Here is a 23,522-nt window from a genome sequence, read left to right on the forward strand (position 1 = left end):
ACTGACAAATCCACTCTGCCTTGTGAAACCTAAATAGGCAGAGAAGTAGCTGCAGGGCATAATATGTACAAAGGTCTGTTCAGACCCTAAGTCATCCTGGCCTTTGCTTCCTCCATCAGAGTGAAAGCTTTTGGTTAAAACAGAGTGTTGGAAAACAGTTTTGAGCTGTTCTGGGCCACAATCAATCTTTTAAAAATATTTACTGAAGAAAGAACTTCCTTCTGGAGCACATGCTGTTTACAGGCTGAATTCCATGCTGAAGTTGGTATTTATAGCTACAATTAATGTTTTAAAGGAGAATGGCCTCTTAGCTGCAATAAGGTATGATGAGGCTTTAGTAATACAATACATGCAGAGGTTGGACAAAATGTATGGTAGCCATATTTTTTTTCCCCCATGCATAGCAAACAATGCAATATAAAATGAACTACACCCATCCTGATGCCAGCAATCACAATTACAAATTGCATAAAAAGCAACTGAAGGAGTATCTTTTTCCTACTGCAACCTCCTGGTTGGCTGCTGTTTTTCTGATCATTGGCTGCTCATTACTTCATTTTTTTAAAAGTGCTTGTATACACGGGAGAATAAGCAACCCAACAGTTCCATAAAAAGTCATAATAATGTTATGCATTATATGCAACATTTTTTGCCTTAATACAGGATCGAGCTTATTGTAGCTGTATTTGTAAAGACACAGTGACACCCCGTGGTTGCTAATAAACATAAGAGACTGACCCATAATTTATTTGCACACTGGCTAAGATCATTAACTACCCCATTTGCATTCCAGGGTCAGAAAAGTTTCAGCTTATGCTATTCATTGAAAAAAATTAAAAAAAAAAAAAAAAAGTGATTGCGAATCTGTTTCTGGTTTATATATTTTATTGAAGCTCCTAAACTAAAAAGAAAAAAAATCCCCCAAACTAAGTAGAAAACACAAATTATGATATGCAAAGAATAGCAAGAATGTCATGTCTCCATCTTTTCAAGTTACATTTTGTACTTCTGAAAAAAATCTTAAGAAAACCCTTTACCTCTGGATTCTTTCAGCTTCCCACAGTAACAAAGTTAATATGTTTTCTTAGAGCCCTTTCTAAATATAATAATATTGGCTCAAGTACAATTCAAACAATCAGCTGTTCTCATTTGTCACAAAACTTCTGCTAATCAAATTTGTAGGGGAACTAGTGTCTGCTTTGGCTTTAGGGCAGGAGACAGGATGGTACACATTCAGTTTGTTATTCCATCTTTATTGTAGCATTTTGGCTAGCAAATTTGCTCTTGCAGTTGTCAAGTAGTGAAGACCATTTCATCTTTTCAAGAACAAAGATATTTCTTACTACCTCTGAAATACAGATTGAAATTTTATTGTGTAATTTTTTCAGGAGACAGGTCAGGCTTCAAACGGAAAATCGGTGCCAGGTTTAGTTAAAACACAAATTGCTCTTGCATCACTTTGACATAAATAAAAAGTTTCTTGCTTGAAATGCAGTGAATATTGATGAGTTATTTTTTATTTCTAATCTAGCAAGAGAATCATTGACTGTTTATGTAGAGCAGCAGTTCAGTAATGCAGTTGCCTTTGATCTCAATTTTTTGTTGAATCTTTGCTAAAGATTGACAGAGGTTTTTCTTAAAATCTTTTGATCAGCAAAGGAGTAAACCAGTTTAAGGATGATTCTGTGCCAGGCACAGACTGGCATCAGTGCACTGCAAAAGACAAGAATGTGCATGTGAGAGGTGAGAGGAACCAAAGGAACAGCAGAGCTCAGGAGTTGTGAAGATGCCAGAGAAACTTCCAGTGATATCAGTGGAGCATAACTGTGCAGAGTGTTGGCCCAGGTGATTCATGCTGTTTCAAGCCATTGAAAATCCCTCCAGGCTGGAGAATATGTATGCTTATGAGTTGCCTAACATGCTACAACAGTGTAACCCTGACTGTTGTGGTATAGGAGTACCCTAGCTCATTTTCCAGGCTGTGGCTTCCATGAAATACTCGTTTTTTTCCTAAAGTCTGTGGAAAAAACCCCAAAACATTGGTCACCCTTATTTCTTTTCATGTAGTGCTGAAATAGTTTTGCAACTTACCAACCACACACATTCACTCTCATCTAATATATTGTTCAGAACAGGGGTTGTTAAGATCTTTCTTAGACTCATCTTTCACAGGTAAAGAGGAAAGGGAGTAGAAAGCAGTAAAGGAGAAAATGAAAGGAAATGTAGAGGAGTAATTTTAAAGGGTTGCTTTCTGTATGTAAAGGAATCTTTATGGTTAGAAATAGTTCTGATCTTACTTCCTTTCCACTGGAACCTATTATGTTGTCACACAAGAGAACTAACACAAGGACACTTATGTTCTTCTTGCGTGCTACACTGAAAATAAGGAAGGTGATCAGAGAATACTTGTCACATGCCCAAACTACCCTAATTCAAGGAAACTGCCACCTTAGTGCATCATATGAGGCAGGTTAAGCTTAGGGTGAAGCAAGATTTCTGTGTAAGAATTTTAATTAGCAATGAGCACAATAAAATACATAAGCTGCTGAAAGTTAACAAGTGCTACTGTTTGAGATTTATGTTCCAATCCATGCTGTGCACTTCCCTTTCCTCACCACCATAATGGATTAGCAGGATACTGGATAGTAATCAACAAATATTACAGTCATCCTTGTAAGCTTATTAACAAACTGGTAAGAAGCATTAAGGACACATTTATACCACTTGTGGGAAACAGTCCAAATACAACGAACCAAAAGCTGCTTATCTACAAGCAAAAAAAACCATTATGTGGCTGAAGGGAGCCAAGTTAATCAGAGCTATCAAGAGACTAATTCAAGTCCAGAGGTCTGGGAAGGCAGATTAAATGATCGTTCATAAATCATAGAAAGCATACACTATACAGTATTGTAACAACAAACAATGATCTTCTGTAGGGTGCAGTTTCCTGCTTTCTATACATCTATGTTTTGACATTTTAAGTATCTCATCAGCATCTTTTCATCCTTAAGATGTGAATGTGTAGCAATAGCATTATAATTCTGCTTGTTAATCATCAGACTTTTAGGAAGGAAGAGGATAGACTGTAAAAACAAACCTAAAATTGTTCATTATTACAGCTACTCTGCTTACTACAAGCATGTACAAAGGATAAAAGATATAAAAGAATACAATCCAAGATATCGTGGAGGAAAATCGGGAAAAGCAACCAAGAGATTGTAAAAAATCTTTAAAAAAAAGCTTTATATAGATCTCAGGCTCCTTTACTTTATAGGGGAGGGAGGACACTGCTGGTTTACTTTTCACTTTAAAAATATTTTGTACAAGTACTGAAGTGTGCTGATTTCATGAAGAAAACACCACACCAAAATGTAGGCTTATTCACTGACTCCACCACAAAAACAACTGGGGTCTGGTCTTACGCTTTTTGTCTAGAAGGAATGAGACCATCCACAAGCAACAATTTTCTCCTCTTTAAAATTGATTTCCAAAGGCTCAGTTACCCATTCTTGGAAGCTGTTATAACACTGTGCTTTGGCTGCTTGCTTTTTCCTCACTGTCAACAGCCCTAATCAAGACTTACCCACTACTTACTCCAGGAAAAGTTTTCCTCTAGGGACTAGTATTAATGGCACTTGTTTCTGCTCTCACAAGACATACACTCCAGTTCTCTATACAACAATTTTCCACATTTCTAGTGCCTGATTTTCCATTGCTATGCACTGTATGTATGTACTTACCTCAGCACAAAGCAAGGGCAAAAGGCTGTCATTGCAAACCACTCTCTCTGGAAACTTGACACACTGGGATAAAAGACAACGCAACACATTGGGAAGAAGAGAATGGTCTTTTAATTAAAGTAATTAAATTATGCATGGTTTTGTTAACTTCTTCATACAAAAGAGCAGGGTCTTCAGACTGGAAGAATAAGGCTGAATTACATGAGAATCTAAAAACAAGCAAAGTCAGCGTTCAATTTGACAGCACTGTCAAATCACATTTGTACAGATTTGTTCCCAAGTATCTGAGAAATTTCATTTTTTCATTTATGTGACTTTATGAACTTGATTTTCAGTTTTCTCCTTTCCCTTTCTCCATCGAGAAACTCTACATATCCCATTTTTAGGTCTAGAAAGGTGATAGCCTCAGCACTTTGGTTTTGGGCATATCTTCAGATCTAAGCCTTCATCTGGCTCTTACTTCCCCCTTACCCAAATCTGCCTGCTCAGGTTTCCAGCTTGTTCCTGATATGTCATAAATGACAACTGGTAACAAAACTGTATTTTCTTGGTCATTCTAATTTCTCAGTATCTTGTCTGAGCTCCTGGTTTGCTCCCTAAGTTTCTTCCTATTGGATGCTGCTATTGGAGACAATGAACCAAGGTAGAAGGACCCTTCCTCTGAATCAGTATGGCTCTTTTTAATATATTCTTGTGCTGTTCTCCCTAACAATCTTGGCATATGTGTGTACACAATAGATATTTTTTTTCCAATTCAATAAAGTAGTTCCAGAGAATTATATGTCATGGAATGATAGAAAAATTCTGAGGTCCTCTAGTTTGCCTGCTTAAAGCAGGGCTGATTTTCAAGTCAGATGAAGTTGCTCAGAGCCCTGCCCAGTCAAGTTTTGAAAATCTCCAAGGATAGTGATTAAATGACCTTCAGATCCCTGCTGCAATGTTTTATCACCCCCCTGCTAAGTACTTGGTGAGTAATTTAAAAAAAAAATCTAACTTAATGAGTCCTGGTACAATAACACAGTTTGCTAAGTATCAACAAAAAATGAGAGAAAGAAACTGGGATATTTTGAGTATTATTGTAAATACTTTTATCACAAAAATAATTAAAAAACCCTTCAAAATCTCTGCTCAATGCTGATTTTTAATAACTTCAATAAAAAAACTTAATCACAAAGTCCAGAAAATTATCCTTGTCAGTTTTATTTAAATCTTCCTTTTCTGTTATGTTTTCTGGGGGACCTAATTTTTTTTAATCTAATAAATGTGTATAAATATGTGAGAGCTGGGTGTCAAGAAGGAAGGGACAACCTCTTCTCACTTGTGCCCTGTGATAGGATGAGGGGCAATGGATTAACATCAATTAACATCTTGACATCAATGATGCTGACTTCCTTTTCACACAGTAAATATTACAAAACGTTCCAGTAAATTCACATGCTGCATGATTCTTGTATTTGTAAAATTAAAAGTAGACTGAAGCCCTTCCTAAGATAAACATTTGCAGATTGATTTGTATCTGTGGCTACCTGACAAGACATTTGCATGCAGCAAAGCTTTCTACAGCCTATTTAAATACTTCCTTCTCCTCTTTCCTTCTTTTCCTGACTTCTGTACAGCAAGAGTGCAAGCAAATTGTCCCACTGCTGGCAGGAGTGAAGCCAGCACTTGCAGACAGTGAAGATACATGGAAGGATGGTTATGGGCAAAGAGCTACAAGACAACCTAAACATCAGCAAACCAATAGAAACATTTATGATTGCTCACATTTGTACACCTTGTTTGTTCCATAATCAATGAAGGTAATTTCTAAGGTGCACAGAAACGGAAAATGAATAAAATGCTGAGAACCCTAGTAGCAACATCTGGATGAAACAGGTTACTCAACTGGTTTTGAACACTTTTTTCCAGAATCCGACCCTGAACCGAAACCCTGGATGAGGTCTGATCTACCAAAAGTAGTATCAGAGTGCCCTCCGCTGGCACAGCACATGTAGGGGACAAACGTGCTGCTGCTCGGCTGCAGTCTGCAGAGGAAGGGAACAGGGCATAAAGAAGCAGCAACTGCTTAGAAACTGCTTAAGCAGTTTCTTAGCAACTGCTAAGAAAAATCCAGAGTGCCTGGATCAGGCATGCTTCTCATTTCTTCATGGCTCTTGTGTGGCAGGGCATTGGGAGGAGAAACTCTTGAAAATCTACTCCCTGATCTTACTTTAGGTAAGTGTAGAACAGAATCTCTTTCCTCGGTATCCTTCGGTGTCTCTTCCACATCAACTTCCATTTGGATCTCAGCTTGTGAAGACCTTAGGAAAAACAATATTAAGTTTCTATTATCAAAATCATGTTTAAAAAAGAAGATTGTGAATTCTTTAAACGTCTTTAAAAAGTCTTTTGAAAGCAGAAAAATAGAACTATTTACTTGCCCATGTTCATACAAAGATCATAGTCAGAATCACAGAAAATGAAAAAATACAGAAAATATTTCCAAATAGTGAACAAGATCTCTTCTTTGCTAGGCAAGGCCAGCAGTGTCACTCGATTGTCTTCTGCTTCACATCAACCTATGTGTATTTTAGTCACACATAGAAAATCTTACAGCATGTGCACAGCATTGGGTCTGGTGCATGAAGGCATGAAACAAGAAGAGAAAGAACTATTCACACAGCCTACCATGCCATTTGATTTGTCACTGCTCCTCTTCAGCACATTAAGAAAATATGCATTTGTGACTCACTGCATAATGTTCTCTTATTAATTATCATTGCCTCAAGTTTCCTCAAGGCAGATCCAGTGTGAGACTTCACCTCCTTCTCTTCCCACACTTTTACAGTGCCCTGAGAACTATTTCTTACTTTTATCCAGATGTACACTCCTTTGGTCCCATCATCTCCAAGTCCTGTTCTAGCAGTTGATGATGCTGGTTGTGTTAGGAGACAGGTACCTAACTCCTTAAAGATTTTGAGGCCAAATAAATGAGAATGACAAAAAAGCAATAGGTTTCCTTTAAGTGCAAGTGATTCCTTGAGATGGCATTCTTTGTTGTAATCTATATATGTAGTTAAATAAAAAGGAAAACAAAACCAAGCAAATAAACCAAGAAACAAACAAAAAAACAAACCAAACCAACCAACCAAAGAAAAAAAAAACCCACAAAGAAAGGAGCCTAAGGGAGGCTAGGCTCTGCTGAGTGACCTTGGCAGGCTGGATCCATGCACTGAGGCCCTTGTACAAGAGTCAACAAGACCAAGGGCTGGGTCCTGCACTTGGGTCACAACAATCCCATGCAATGCTTTATGCTTGAGGAAGAGCTGGAAAGCTTCCCTGAGGAAAAGGACCTGGGGGTGTCAAGAGCTGGCTGAACATAAGCCAGCAGTGTGCCCAGGTGGCCAAGGCCAGCAGCACCCTGGCTTGTATCAGACACATGTGGCCAGCACAACAGAAGTGACTGCTCTCTACAACCACCTGAAAGGAGGCTGTAGTGAGGTGGGGGTCTGTCTCTTCTCCCTAGCAACATGTCATAGAACAAGAGTAAATGGCACCAGGGGAAGTGCAGATTGGATATTAGGAAAACTTCTTTACTGGAAAGGTTATCAGGCACTGGAACAGGCTTCCCAAGGACTGGTGGAGTCACCATACCTGGAGGTATTTAAAGGATGTGCAGACGTGGTGCTTAGGGACATGCAGTGGACTTAGCAGCGCTGGGTCTAAGGGTTGGACTTGATGGGCCTTTTGTTTTTGGTGTTGAGTCTTTTCTGACCTAAATGAATCAATGTTTCTATGATTCCATGGTTCTGAATTTGTCCAACCCCAGGGATGTCTTGCATCTAACAGAGGGCACACCTTTCAGAAGCTTCCAATATATTCCAGCCACAACAGACACCAGCACAAAGGATTAATTTTTTTCAAATCCATCACTGAAGGAAAATATTTAGGATGATGCTTTTTTCAACAAAGAAATTAAAAGTCCACAGTTATATCTGAAAGGCTGAGTACTTGCCAGCAGATCTTTTGAAATATAAAAGTTCAGAATACTATTTTTAGCTGCATCCAGGAAGCAGATTACGTGAGTCAAGCAGCACAAATTCATGAATTACCTCACTATGAAACGGGAAGCAGATTTACAATTAAACATGGTAAGAGGCAGATGGGGGCAGGCAGAGGGCACTGGCTTCGTGAATGAACAACTTGTGGAAGAAAACCAGGAAAACTGTTGCAGATGGCAGCGAGGGCATGAAGCCGCCGTCCCAGGGTGCTGCAGATGCCGAATTTCTGCTGCCAGGCTTCAGGTCGGCTCTGGGAGCTCAGACTGGACTGAAACATCCTTCCTCGAGTCTTCAAGCATGCATCCCTGGGTGGGGATGCGAGCAGCATTGGAGGCAAGCTCACGACCTGTTGGGAAGAGAGCAGTGGTCAACACGCAGATTAATATAATCAAAGTATTGCCGTTTATTGAGAGTAGCTGTAGCCCTTTTATGCACAGTCAGGCTGATAACATAAGCATATTGCTGATTGGCACAATACATTCTTCATATGCCCCAGGGCACTAACTGGTTAAATACAACTGTTTATGTGCTGTCTATGCGATGCTTTCCCACCCTGCTATTCTTTTTTGCTGCCAACTCCCGTATCTTTTGCCCGTAGTTGATCTTTTAATAACCTTGCAGCTGGGCCTCAAAGCCCGTAGCTCACTCTGGCTAAAGCTAAGTAGTCAGGATTGCGCACATGTCCATTTTCTTTCAAAAACTCTCCAACAACCACCAGAGAGGATTCCCTCAGAAGGAAGAGGAAGAAGTCGGAAGCCCTTGGCCTGACAACGACGCCAGCACGCCCGGCGAGAGAGGAGGGATGCCGGGATGCGGGATGCCCGCCGCCCGCCGCCCGCCGCCCGCCGCCCGCCGCCCGCCGCCCGCCGCCCGCCGCCCGCCGCCCGCCGCCGCGTCACTGCGCTTGGCCAATCAGGAAGGGCTTTATACCGGAGTGGAAGTGACCTCACTCCCCGAGGCGGAGCGGGGAAGCGTTCGCCCTGCGCAGAGCAATCGGGGCGCGCCTTGCAAGCGGCCAATCGGCGGGGCGGGCTCGCTTGTTGTTGCCGTGCGAGGCGGCTGCGCGGTAGGCGTCAGGTACCGGCTGCCACCGCCACCACTGCCGGCGCCGCAGGAGGGATCCCGGGAGGCCTCAGGTCCGCTCGTCTCTCGCCGCCCCCACCGGCCCCGCCGCCCCTGCGGAGGGCGGGGAGATGCAGCCCCCGGGCCCTCAGCAGCAGCAGCCGCCGCTGTACCCCCCCAGCAACGGGGACTTCACCTTCGTCTCCTCGGCAGACGCCGAAGGTGAGCGCGGGGCCGCGGTTGGGGCCGCTCTCGCTCTCCCGAGAGAGCCAGGCCAGGCCCGGGGGCAGCCGGCAGCTCCCGCGCCGCCGAGGCGAGAGCCGCTTTCCTTGCCCGCCTCCCCCCGGTTGGGGAGGTTGGTGGCGTGGCTGGAGGCGGAGCGGGGTGGTGGAGGTGGCCGCGGTCCCCGATCCCCTCGGGCCGCGGCCCTGGGACTCCGGCAGGTGCCCGCGGCTGCCTTACCCGCCTGGCGGAAGCGCCTGGGCGGCAGGGCCGGCCGCGGTGCTCCGGTAGAGCCGTAACCGAGGCTGTGCCCTGCGAGCTGGCATAGCCGTGACATCCACTGTCAGAGAGCGGTCCTGGGTCCCGCGTCGCTCGAAACGCAGTTTGGTGTCTGTGAACCGTGTGTTCATATTCACTGTAGTGCTGTGCCAAAGCCTCAGTGCCGTTTCTCATTTCAGCACGGTAATGAGATGGGGAAAAGAATCCCCGCAGGTAGCTTAGGGCCCACTGTGTAACTGCTGCACAAATGGATGTGATGTGCCGGTGTGCCATGAAAATCTGCTGTAAGACTGCAAGAATTAATGTGCAAGAGTCAACACGGTGCTTATTTTGATGGAGAAGGGACTTTTTGTGCTCTACCGACTTTAACAACAAGTAATCCACTTTAGCTATGTATTTAGTTGCTGCTGTAATTGAGTATAGTGGTAGGGAATTGGATAAATCTCGACTGATGTGCCCCACCCTGGGAAAGAATTATCGAAGTGGAAAAATGACTATAGAATGCCAGTCCTAGGGAGTCTTGGTGCTTTTTTTTTTGCTTTTTTTTTTTTTTGGTGCTGGTGTTTTGGTTTTTATTTCTCCACTTCAGCCCAAACGGGAATTCATGTGCTTCAGAGTGGAAATTATCTGGATTCCTGCTTAAAGTATTTGTTGAGCAATGCTGTACCCAGTCCAATACAACTGCCTTTCCAGCAGGAAGTGTTGAATATTGGACTCAGCTCTGTGTTCTTTATGAAAACAAGCAAGGCATGATCTCCTGTCTGCCAAGAGCTGCATGGACCTACCCTAACAAACAAAAGCATAAGCAAAATTAAAACAGCTTCATATTTCTAAATCAAAATACTACATATTGCACTCTATTTTCTAGTTTTTCCCCAAATCTTGATCTTTATGAAAAACTGTATAAGCTGTTTTAATTTCCCATCTTATTTCTATGAGAGGTAGGAGCTGCTTCTTCTCCATGAAGTGGACAGATACAGTATAAACCCAAACTTTTTTTCATGTCTTGTACTGCTTTTTCAAAATTGAGAACAAAGACTGTCTTGAAAACTGTTCTTCCACAATGCCTGTTTGAAATGAGGCCTGTGAGACCTCCTTTCTGCTTCTGTGGTGGTCTGCCTAAGACAGTAGCAGGGAAGGCAGATTAAATCTCTCTTGTGAGTATCAGAACCATCATTTGGTATTCATCAATCACTGACTTCATAAGAGAGCTATGGACTGTTATATTTAATTATTTTGACAGCCACATCTGTACAGAAACAGCACGAACCTCTCCTTGCAAAGTAGTATTATATTGTGGAATAAACAAATATTTTTAAATCACAAAAGGGTCATAGTAACAATATAAAACCTCTGAGGCTTTCTACCTTGATGCCCTGGCATTAAGAATATGTATTTATTTTTTCCTCCCTCTGTAAACAGCAGAGGAAGGCTTTGCTTGTGTCTGGTGACAACTGTGGATGTGTGACCATACTTACAGTAGGAAAGACAAATTCTTTTAAGTTACAGTGATTTTTACAAGGATCCTGCACAGATGGTGTTTCAAAGATGGTGAATCAAAGCTGTGGATCATTAGCTCTCATGATTATGAAATGATTGAGAAGCATTTATGGCAAAGCTTAAATTTAAAGTTGAGTGGCCTAGTAAGATGATTTGGGAAGGAAAATTCTGTTAAATTCAGGGTGATCAGTGAACAGACATGCTGACTGACGACTGATATTCTGTCACTGAAAATTTTGTTTCTATGAAGCTACATTTTGATGTCACAAATGTGATCTGTGAGCCTGAGTTGCCTCTGTGAGTATGGGTTTCAGAAGAACTTGCTATAGCCAAGTGTTTGGGAGATACATTTCTAGAATATCTTTCTGTGTGAAGGACACACAGTGATGGAAAGGCAAGATAAGATTTTATTTGGTGAAGTGAAAAGGTGTTGGATGAGAAGGGAGTTTTTGTTTCTCAATATGTTTGTAATAAGGTTTGTACAAAAGGCTTGCATGTTTCTACTTGGACTTGTCCTTTTTAGCAAGTAATGGAATCTATGATTTCCTGAAGGAATAATTATTCCCCTCTTCTATGTTTTTAATTTCTTCAAGTTACTTCATATAATTTCAGTTACTGGTTTTTTTCATCTATATATAAATTAATATGAGACAATAAAATCAGTATTTATTGTGATTTTGACATAGCCAGAACATATGTAAATTGCTCTTAGTTTTGTTTTGTTCAGTACTGAGGAAGAGCAAGATCACAGTATTTTTGAAGAGTACTCTTTGTATCGCTTTTTATGGGCTGGAGCCTAAGGATCTCTGACAGTATTCTTTTTCTGACAGTTTCATCTGTATTAAAAGGCAGGCTACAAAGGAGAACATCTACAAATGTTTTCCTCCTGTGAAAAGTTAGACATAAAAGCAGAGAATGATTTTGGCTGAAACAGTGTCACTGTACAGGATTGTACTCCAGAAGAGGTATAGGATGGTCAGCAAAAAAATGGTAAATCCACACTATCAATGGACTTTCATTAGTTAACTCCTTTTATGCCTTTAAATGCTTCATGATAAGGCACGAATTGAAGCCTTTCTGTCATACCGTACCACTGTGTCGTCAAAACAGGATTTCCATGGAGAAGCTATAATTTTGTTTTTAAGACATAAAGCAATGTTACTGCTGCATTAAAACAAGAAATATCCTTTCAAATGAATCTGTTGACATATAATCCTATTCTATTACTGTGCATATTTCATGGTGATGACCAGCACATGTAGCGTTATATGTCTTATCTTCCAGTCTTTTGAAATTAAATGGCCTTTGTTAAGACATAAAAAGGTGTATCTTTTTCTCCCTTTTCCTCCAAGATCTTAGTGGCTCCATAGCAGCTCCAGATGTTAAACTAAATCTTGGAGGAGAATTCGTCAAAGAATCTACTGCATCTACATTCCTAAGACAGAGAGGTTATGGCTGGCTTCTGGAAGTAGAAGATGATGACCCAGAAGATAACAAGCCTCTACTGTATGTCATAATTATTTTGGGGTATTTCTCTTTATTAGATGTGTAGGGAAAACAACTTGTAGGCTCTCAAATAATCCTACAGTCTTTTGCTTCGAGTATTTGATAAATTAATTGATAAATTACTTATTGATAAAATTACTTGAGCAATTAGTTTTCTCTGATGCAGGAATGACACGATTATGTTTCTTATTACGGGTTTTATTTTTAATGTAAAAGAGGGGTTTATTATTCATTGTGGGGGAGGAAGGAGGGAGGGTGTAAATCCAGTTTTATTCATCTCTAGAAATACAAAGCTTTTGTGGCTTTTTCTTATGTTGTCTGTTGATCTTGTAATGGTTAAAAAATTAGACTATGTTCTTTATGTCCTCTGCACCAATGTTTCAAGTTTCTTTATGCTATCAAGAAATCAAAGGCTAAGACAATCCTTTGGAAAGATTTGTGTTAAGTAATTCCAAGTAAATACTGTCTGTTACTCTTGGTTGATAGTACATTTACTTTATTCAGTAGGGATGCTAGAAGCAAGGTAGCACAAACTTTATAATCTTTGATGCTGTCATATATATAAAGCTAGATTAAAGGAAAAAAAGATCCTTAAAACTGAAAATATCAACATCCCTTGTTCTGTTCACCAAACATGGTAGGCTGGAGAAAGTTTTCCCCTTGTCCTGCACCTAAGTGACTTTATTCTCTGTGTTTCAATGTTTTCTAATGTGAATTAAAGATGATAACACTTTAAAAAGATTGAGCAGGAGAGTATTCTGGAGAACTCAAATGAGAGTGTTGGGAGAGAATGGGTATCTGGAGAGCTAAGGAAACTGCTACTTGAAAAATACTTTAAATTAAGCATGTAGAAATAGCTCCCTGAGTGAATACATCTGTTCTGTAAACCTCTGACTTTTAATAAAGGAACAGAATGGTGTGCTGAGGTGAAAACTTAAGTCCATTTTCTTTAACTTTTTATACCACAAAAAAAACAAGTTTCTGAATCAAGCTTGGTGTTCTAAGCTGCTGATTGCTGGAAGCAGGGAGAACATGCCAAGCAAATGGTCATTTTGTGGCAAACAGGATGAATATATTCATTCCTAGTAGGGAAGACCTTAATCTGACTTTGATGGAGCAGTTTTTAGCAATTCTGATTATTCCCAGAATATGTGCTGTCATGAAGTTTTGTGCTAAGGATTTAAAGAACAGCAGTCAGCTAAGGGAAGGTAGTGCTGCTGTGCAATCTGTTTGTTCAGTAGAGAGATGTATACTCCGGACCCTGGTTATCTGTTACAGCTACTATGACTTCTCAGGTGAGCTGTCAGCCTCGTGCCAAAGGCAGTTTATATGCATGAAACTATCAGAAGCCCTAGATGATTACAAAGAATTCCTTCCGGACAGGAAATATTTGGTATGGAGTCTTTAGGGTAAAATACAGGAATAGTCCATTATGTTTAGGTAAATGGAGTGAAGTAGAGGCTTCTAGTCTACTCCTTAGTTTTAGGGGTGTTTTAAAGGAAATTTTTATTACTTGGTCACAGGTTAGTAATACCAATTCTGAAATAACTTCAGTAATCCTGAAACTGGTTTGAGACACTCATTTATCTATTTAAAAGAAATTGTGGTGAATCATGTCTTTGTGTTTATTTCTTGTTACAGCTTTTCTCAGGGAAAAATCATAAAGCCAAGCCTTGTACAAAACTTTCATTAATAGACTTAAGATATGATTCTGGGCTTTTTTTTTTTTTTTTTTCCTCCTCACTGTGTTCTTAAGTGTAGAGCAGACGAATATCTGCCAGAAAGTCTCTTGCACCTCCTTCAGAGCTCCTCAGTCATAAGTGTGTAGGGAAAACACTACTGTATGGTTTTCTCTTAAGGTTCCACACGTAACTTAAAGTATAATTGCCTATTACTTGGAATGTTCACTTCCTTCCCCTTAACCTAGGATAATCGGGATAAGACATACCAGTTAAGAGCTTCCTATGCAGAAGAATCTTCTGGTCAATTTGTAGCTGCTTACAGAAATTTGTAGCAAGGTGTGGAAAAGGCAATTAGAGAAGATCGAGAGGTGTTGTTAGAATTTATTGCGAGTTTAACTGGATTTTGTTTATTTTTGCCTAGACTGGAAACAAGCTAGTAATTAAACTATTGGCATTGTTTTCAAGGCAAGCTAAGCCCCATTTGATTTTTAAAAATTATTTTTACCTTGTGTATTTTGAATGGTTTAAGATTACTGAATGTGAAGATTTTCTTTCTTGACATCATACTTCTGTGTGTACATGTCTCTCGTAAGTTGTTACAGTGGTATGAAAGTGTCCTGTGTTGCTGCATGTTAGAAAATAGATCTGCTGTCTTAATATAAAATGTTAGGCTTCATTGTATATGTTTTCTGTTCAGTCAGGTAATTGATTTTTGAATAACTAAATATATGTGGCTGTGTCACAACAGTTATTGAGTACAGGATGAAGGCACAGTGTTGCTCTCCTGTGGACAAACTGTTTTCTTTGCTAGTCACGGCTTCAGAAAGCCTTACGGGTAGCAGAAGACTTGCCCTGTAATGCTACTTAATCCTCCCAACTTAATTTTTTTATGCTCTGTTTCTTTACTGAGATGTATAGTAATGTTCTCTTCCTTTACAATTTCAGGGAAGAACTTGACATTGATCTGAAGGATATTTACTACAAAATTCGATGTGTGTTGATGCCTATGCCATCTCTTGGGTTTAATAGGCAGGTAGTGAGAGATAATCCAGACTTCTGGGGTCCTCTGGCAGTTGTCCTCTTCTTCTCAATGATTTCATTATATGGACAGTTTAAGGTAGGTATAAAACTTCTATCTAGAAAGAAATCTAAACTAAATTTGGGGACATGATTGCTAAACAATTTGCACTGTAACATAGATGGAAAGTCTTTTCATCACATACTAATTCAGGGCACTTCAAACGCTGCTTCTCAAGTTAACATGCAGAAAGTAGTAAGAAAGGTATGAAATAGCCTGTGGGTAAGTCAATCATGATGAAATGTCAGGTTTATTTTTATATGTAGAACAAAGAAAGATGTGGTTTCTGGAGAAAACAGATTGTTACTAATGGGTTTATAGTCATATTAGTGAATCATAGAATTTTATTTGTAACCTTTTCTTAACTTGCTTTTCATTACTAAAAAGTGTTACTGAAGAACATTTGTTTGGGTGCCATGAATTTTTATTGCCTGACAAATAAAACTACTTGTTTAATTCATACTGTAACACCACTGTTACCTGGTGTATTTAATCTTCATTCATGCAATTTGCTGTTTTGTCCTCCCTGCTCTGTTTACAGACTTTTCCCATAATTCCTTTTGAACTCTCAGGTAAATAGCATTGTACAGATTTGTTTGTCCTACTTAAACAGAGTTAGCTTTTTTCCTTTATATTCAGATTGAAATAGAGCAGTGGTATCATCATTAGTCACAGATTAATGTAAGCCTAGGTGATCCTGCTTTGGAAATTCTTATGACTTTATTTTTATAGTTGTTTATTGTACTGTACTACATTGTATATACAATGTAGTATAGCAGTAAGCAATATGTAGATTAGCAGAATGGGCTTATGCAAGGATATTTTGTGAATGGTGAGGTAAAGTTGCTCCTTCTGCAACCTCTGCTTTCCAGATGTTGTATCAAATAATGACTAAGAATTAATTTTCAGTGCCTTGTTTCTATGAGACAAAGTAAGTGAACTAAACCACTGTATTATTCAAGTCTTCTGGGCAGACTACTTAGCTGTCTCCTAATTGAAGCAAGGACCATTTCTTGATCCCATGACACATAAACTATCTTCTGCAGTTTGTGTATCTACTCCACTTGAACAGTGGGTCTAATGTTTCTTAGGAACAGTGGATTTACCATACAAATGGAAGAGTATTGTACATGTGTGAGGAGGGAAAGTTAGTATCCAGGTTGAGTGATACCAGCTAGACCAGGTGGAGTGAATGGTGAGCTGTAAGCTAGAGAAAGACGAGTGTTCCTGCTCAAAGACTTTATTCTGGTACTCTTCTTTTACACAGTGGGAGAAAGGAGGAGGTAAATAGAGGCCGTATACTGTTTTCACATACAGCATAAATCCATTATCTTTGTCTTTAATTTTTTTAAGTGGTGATGTGATTTTTATCTGGTTTTAAATGCAAAGAAAAATCATAACCTATTTGATTCCTCTGTGAATCTGGAACTTCTAATTAAACAAAAATTAGTATCGAGTCTTAACTTTGTTTTTAAGAGCAGCTGTTGTACATATAGAAATGCAGAGACTGGACTGATACTGTTTCTCTCTAAAAAGATATTTCAAAAAGAACAGCTTCACTTTTAATCCTCCCAGTGGCTCAACTTCAGGAATAGCTAAGTTACTTTGAAGGTTCTGTTAAGCCAGAGAATAATTTTAAGATTTCTTCTTCAGTTTAAGAGCAGACTAATGAAAGAAGCAAGAAAATATAATTCCAGACTTTGCTCCAAGGACTCTGGGGCTGTTTCTTAGGTTGTCAATCACCATCAAGTTCTACTGAGAGTTAAAGTACTATGTCTTCTGAGTTTTCTCAGTTTGAGGGAAGAATAAAATGATGCCTTTATGGCTGGTAGAAGCAGAATGCCATCTCCTTATATTTGCTGGGCTGACTTTTGAAAGCTGAGCCTGCCTTTTGTAATAGGCAGGTTGTACACATTTACATTACACATTTAGCCAGAGTGGTCTTAGCTTTAGTTTCAGTTAAGCTCTTCCTACTCTATATGATATTATAATACTTAAAAAACACACTGCAGTGCATTCCATGTTCACCAAATTTACAATTAATATGAGTCTGTAAATGGAACCTCAGAATTTTATCTGAAGTTGCATGGTGATGCTAAGTAAGATTCTTGCCAAAGTCAGAATTCAGCTGTGAGTAATAAGAACCTTGACTACTGTGGAAGTGATGAACAGAAATGAGTTTTCCTTTCCCACAATTAAAATTATTAGTATAATTGAATTTTTCTTTTTTTCTTAAGGTTGTTTCTTGGATTATAACTATTTGGATATTTGGATCCTTGACAATTTTTTTACTGGCCAGGGTTCTTGGAGGAGAAGTAAGTATGCAAAAAGGACACAGAAGGAGATAATGTAAAGTCTCATGGCTACAAATTTTAGTAGTAATTGGGTTTTCTTGGAGGCTGGCTTTGGATCTTGTTTCCAACTACGAATGAATGTAGTTGGTAAGTGTAACATCTACATTTCAGGTTCTTGGTCTCCAAAATAAAATATAAAATGCAGAAATGGTACTGTGAATCTCAGAAATTTTAACAGGTGCCTGTGACCCAGAACTGAAGTCTGTTCTTGAGAGAAGTGCTTTCAATTTTTTGGTCACTGAACTAGATGGGACCCTTTTTCCTCCTTTGCACTGATCTTGCACTGCCCTTTGTTAATTTTTTTTTTTTAACTGGTACTAGCAGCAGTTGTATAATGCCCTTGCAGAGCACCTAGCAGTGTTTGGTTTTGTCCTTGGCCTGATGCAGTTCAGACCCATTAAAGGATGAAAGTCAGTGCATGTTCTTCAACTGCAAAGCCAATTAAAACTCTGGCCTACATCCCTCTCTCCAGCTGCTTGCACCAGTAGGTTTGGAAGAGCTGTTTGAGTTGTTTACAAATTGAGTCACTCAGCAATTCAGGTGTAAAAACAAAATTACTTGGAGCAAGGCTCACAGACAGCTACAGTGGAATATACAGAAGTGTAGAAACTTCTTAAAATGGCTCTGCAGCAATAGTCTGTGTCATGAAGAACTAAATATTGTGAACTAAATATTGTGATAGTTGATTTTTGTATTTTGCTGTGCTTCTTGCATTAATGGTGAACTAGTGTTGCAGACTTCCTACATTATTTACCTTTATTTTAGTTTTTTAGATTTTTGTTTTAATCAGTATTGCTAGAGGCTTCTCGTGTGAACACTGTTTTGAAAGAAAATCTTTTTATAAATGTGATTACATAGTATTTTTGCATACCAGTGCAATCCAGATGCCCGCAAGTCCCTGTTTTGTGTTTTAAAATGTGCAATTATCAGAATGTGTAAAGTGAGAAGAAAGGTCTAGGTCTGCACAGTTCACTGTGAAGGATCTACAGCCACAAGACATTGCTTGCAATGTGGTGACTTGTCTTGCCATTGTTTTATCATGTTAAATCCAAGACTATCTGAGCTCAGGAGTATTTCAAACTACAGTGAGGGAAAACCAAACATTTTAATCCTCATTAAGCTAAAAATAGTTATGAAAATACTTTGAACATACTTGTTTAAGAAAGTCATGATAAATTTAAACTGAAAATCAGAAAATTAGGGGGATCAGGTTCTAGGTGTTCCACTGATGCCAAAAGCCTTTAGGTACTTCATGCATTTATTTATGTGTAATGGATTTGAGTATGTTAATTCAGAAAATTATAGACTTTGCTGCTTATGACAGCCAGGACTACAGCTTGTGACTAAGAGGTATGTTCTATTTCTATGCTCCTGAAAACCATAACTTATTTCCAAAGGAACTGAATGATTAATTACAGAAGTCTAGGGAGTGGCAGTTAAAACCAATTCTCATAATAGCAAGCTTCCTTTAGCTGAAATATTATGAATACCTAACACATTATTATTATTGCTATTATGTTGTCATAACAAAATTAAATCGTGTTTGGTGTCAAAAACTGAGTACTAAAATTCTTGGGTTTGTGTGGTTGAAAATTTCAGGTTGCTTATGGCCAAGTTCTTGGTGTGATAGGATATTCCCTGCTCCCCCTCATTGTCATAGCACCTGCACTTTTGGTGGTTGGATCATTTGAAGTTGTTTCGACCCTGATAAAAGTAAGTTCAGTATCATCTACTGAGAACTGCTTACACCTATTTTTAAGTCACTTTACCTAATATTTGAAGTATTAATCTGTTCAAGACAAAATATGTCAAAATATTCAGAACTTCAATGTGAGCTCTCTGATCCTTTTGGTTAGCATAGTAGTTATGACTCCTAAACGACTTCTGTTTAAAATGTTTCTTTTGAGTACTAGGGAATGTACAGTGCTGTTGCTGTAACAAAACCTCTTGCTACCAGGTTAGCTTCTGCCTAAGTGTTTTGTTGTACTGTAATAGTTACACTGAAGTAGGATAATTTTAAGAAAAATTAAACTTCAAAATGAAGAATGCGAAAATAAGCTGTTCTATCCCTTCCCCCATCATACAGTTTATTTTTAGTTACTGCAGTATGAACATGACATTAGTCGTTGTTCTGAGACCTTCCATAGTGGTAGCAGAACAAAGCTCTCAAAAGGTTTTGCAGAGAAAGTAAGAACTGTTCTCGTTTTATAGATGTGAAATGTAAGGCACAAAGCAAGAACAACTTGCCTGTGATACCACCTGCTGTTGGACACCTTCTATGAACCTAGCAACATTCTCTGATAGATGCCAGAACTATATAAGTTCTTGGAACACTTGGAGTATTTCATAAAGTACTCTATGAACTTCAGAAGCCTCTGAAGTTGTTGCTGAAGTTTTGAAATGGTTGGCTGAAAAAATTCTGTTCCTAGCTAAGCTTTATGCATTTTGAGTTTCTTGTCTGTTGGTTTGATTGATTTATGCCCTTTTAGCTTGCTTGTGAACAGTCTAATTGAAGTACAGCCGAAGTGTATTATAAATAACAAAATTGCTGGGTTTATTTGATAACTTGCCATTACTACTACGTGATGCAGTCAGAAAGAAAATTATTAACTTAACAGTTAACTAATATACTTAAAAAATTAATATATGTTAATGAAAACTGTTAACTTTATCACTACTAAGATATGAACTTCAGGGTAAACCTGTGCAAGGCCTAACCTAACCTTTGCCTTGTTAGAATGAAAATGCAGGACAAACCCTGTATGGCCCAAACTACTGGTGCTGTGACAAGCTTCTGATACAGATTGTACTTTGGCAGGCCTTTCACTGTACCTGAAAAATAGGTTTCTGAGGTTCAGTTACCTTGAGGTGAGGACACCATAGTTAAGGGAAAGCTTATGAGCCAAACGCATCCTAAAATAAAAACTGGTAATATGATGCTGTGGTATATAGTGTAGTAGAAAGAGTCAAGAATAGTTGCTTAAAGAAAGGAGAGGTTAATAGTTGAGGATAAGTAAATTTAAAAGTTGTTAATCCAGTGAAGTTTCAAATTATTGGTGTATGTAAGCATAGGGCTTGCTTGATGGTATCCATATGTGTTACATTAGAGAAAGTTTACTCGGCATCCTTAGCTGCTCACTTGAGTAAAAATGTCTCAAACAAAACCAGCATGTCTGATTATGAAGTATTCCTCTAAAATGAATGAAAATGCATAGTTTATTCTTTCAGTGTGTGTGTGTGTGTAAGGGAAATTCTTCCCCCAGAGTTGAAGAGATTTTCTTGGTAGTTGAAGAGATTTTTCTGGTGGTGTCAGCTAAGGCTGTTCATCTTCTTTTTCAGTTGTTTGGAGTCTTTTGGGCTGCATACAGTGCTGCGTCATTACTAGTCGGAGAAGAATTCAAGACCAAGAAACCGCTTCTTATTTATCCAATATTTTTATTATACATTTATTTTCTGTCATTGTACACTGGGGTGTGATCTAGTGCAAGATGTGACCAGAAACCATATTTTATTCACTTTCAGGCTGATAATGCATAAGATTAAGGAGGCTGAACGTAAACACGTGACTGTTTTGTATCCAGGTGTCAAGATGTTTTAAGATTCAAGAGCATACTTGTGTATATTATTTAATGAAGCAATTGTAGCTATATAGATTTGTATCAAAGTTCTAGGTTTGTTTAAAACTTCAGATTTTACTGAACAAAATAAAAGAACCTTGTGTTTTATAAGAAATTATAGCAAAACCACAACTCAGTACCTGTGCCAAAAGCACTAGGACCAGATTACTATATTTGAGAAGAAAAATGAGAAGTTAACTGTAACAATCTCAAAGTGCAATTTTTCTTTTGAGCTTAAACAGAGCTGGCTTTTTGGGCACAGCAAATTCTGTAGATAATATATATTTATGAAACAGTTCTGATTGTTCACAGAATAGTCTGTATAATCAAGATATGAAGATACTACTATTAATTTAGTGCCTCAGTTACACCTTGATTTGGCTATTGAGTTTTTATAAATTCCAATTTGTTTCCAAAACATGTATATACTGTGTATTTTGTATCAATGGCTTGTGTGTAGCATAAATACTCCTTGGCTGAGGATGTATATTGGGGTTTTAAAAATAGAAGATAAAAGTATTTGAAGTCTTTGTTTATTATCTCTGACCAAAGGAGCGAGATATTTACTGTGTGACATGAATTAAATTGCATATTTAGAGAATCAAATTATTTTACTTAAGTATAAATTTACAGAGAAAGAGGGGAACACCTTTCTCAGCTGCAGCACTGGCTAATGTCAGAAAAAAAAATGATTTATCCAATTTGTGTGACCATAACAATGTTATTTTATTATGACAAAATAAAAATAATGCTTCTCTAACTGTTTTACAACATCTTGCTCTGTCTTGCTGTTAATAGCATGGTATTTAACACACATTCATTTTCTTCCCCCCAGTACTATCAGTACCATCTAAAGAGAAATTAAAATTGTTTGTAAGGCCAAGTTCTCACTACATTAAATGAGGCATAATGACAGCCATAGTTACAGTCTTGCTAATTTTGACTCTCCAAGGATTATGTAATAACGTGATGATATGTTAAATATTTCCTGTGTACTGTGTTGATTGCTTATGTAATGTCCTTCTGTTAATGTTTCTTCACAAGAAAAGTCCCCTGAAGTTCACTCTGCATGGTACTAACTTAGGCATTTGCAATCTTCAGTATTTAGTGTATTGCCAAATAGATTTTAAGTTTCTTAATGCTTTTGATTTGGGGTTTTTGTTTTTTTTTTCCCTTGGAATAACAGAAAATAATTTTTTTTTAATGCTGCAAATAAAAATCAACCATGACAAGGTCATAGCAAGGGCTGTCTTTCATCACTGATGGACATACTGCATATCAGAACTGTAGTTTTTCAGCTTTTTAGACTGTGTAATTTGGCATTTTAGTAACTTATTTTTACCACTTGTAACTGATGCAAAATATATATTTGAACTCCAACTCTACCACAAACCTCCAGGCTGCTTTTCTGGCTGATGCTTTTGGTGGCTGCAAACAGAACTATAAGTAGATGGTGGACAAAAGTTTGTAATGTAATACTCTAGCTTGTAATACATGAGAAAAAAAAGGGTTCTGTGATCCATGCCTCACCTAATTTTTGACTTCTGCAGAAGTTCTGGTGGAATTACTGCAGAGTGATGTCAAACTAATTATATCAGCAGCTTAGTTCTGATCCTACAAGTGTTTTGTAAGCCTGCATACCACATTCTGGAAAAAAATATATATGTGAATTACAGTATATTTGGAAAAAAAACATCAATCAAACAATGTTAGCTCTGAAATCTTGCATGATAATCTGATTTTACCTCCTTTTTTCATGATCTTCATTTCTTTTTTAACAGAACTATCCAAGTAGTATTAGAAGATTAAATCTGGACCTGCAAATACACTTTTAACTACCACCACAAACATTTAGGTTACGAGGCTATCAGAGAACTTTAAGCTTAGTTCCTCTTTTCATATTTGTTCATTAAATGTCCATAATGGATTCTGTGCATCTGAAATGACTGAATATTCAGAGGATGCAAGAATGTTCTATTTAATTTCCAAATATCTTAATATTCTTTATGTTCTGGGAAATTTAGAGTTGCAATTTAACAGTCTTTCTACAGACTTGGCACATTTGTAATATGCAATGTAGGTATGCACTTACCATAGTACATATTTTGTACACAGTTGCAGATTTGCACCTTTTAATCTTAGTACCTCTAGGGCCACCTTTTGCATATGGTGTGCAATATGTACACACAGCTCTCAAATGGCTCTGATAGTTTGTATTAACTTTCCATTCAACAAACTCATATTTTTAGATGAGGTACGTGTGTAAATACAAGATGTTTTGTTAAAATTTTGAATTAAACTTGTTTACAGAATGTATGAAGCTCATTTATATTTACTGATTTAAGACATTTTCCTATACAGATTATCAGTGTTGAGATTTGAGACCATAGGTAAGTTTTTGTGTTAATATATATCCTACTTCTGTTTGTCAAAATTAGAAAC

At 38.3% G+C, this 23,522-nt stretch overlaps 1 protein-coding gene across 2 annotated transcripts; it reads left to right on the top strand.

The window, feature by feature from the left end:
• Window positions 1-8,769: 8,769 nt before the first annotated feature.
• Window positions 8,770-23,393, top strand: YIPF4 (Yip1 domain family member 4). Of its 2 annotated transcripts, XM_030447710.1 has the most exons (6): window positions 8,770-9,064; window positions 12,196-12,349; window positions 14,977-15,148; window positions 17,347-17,424; window positions 19,063-19,176; window positions 20,803-23,393. In XM_030447710.1, the coding sequence occupies exons 1-6, from the start codon at window positions 8,974-8,976 to the stop codon at window positions 20,938-20,940; spliced, it is 747 nt and encodes a 248-aa protein (XP_030303570.1). In that variant the 5' UTR covers window positions 8,770-8,973; the 3' UTR covers window positions 20,941-23,393. The 2 variants fall into 2 exon arrangements, with proteins under 2 accessions (XP_030303570.1, XP_030303572.1); XM_030447712.1 differs by lacking the exon at window positions 17,347-17,424 and having other exon boundaries at window positions 8,870-9,064.
• The last annotated feature ends 129 nt before the right edge of the window (window positions 23,394-23,522 follow it).

The sequence above is a fragment of the Calypte anna genome, chromosome 3 (genome assembly GCF_003957555.1).
Source record: "Calypte anna isolate BGI_N300 chromosome 3, bCalAnn1_v1.p, whole genome shotgun sequence".
Taxonomy (NCBI): Eukaryota; Metazoa; Chordata; class Aves; order Apodiformes; family Trochilidae; genus Calypte; species Calypte anna.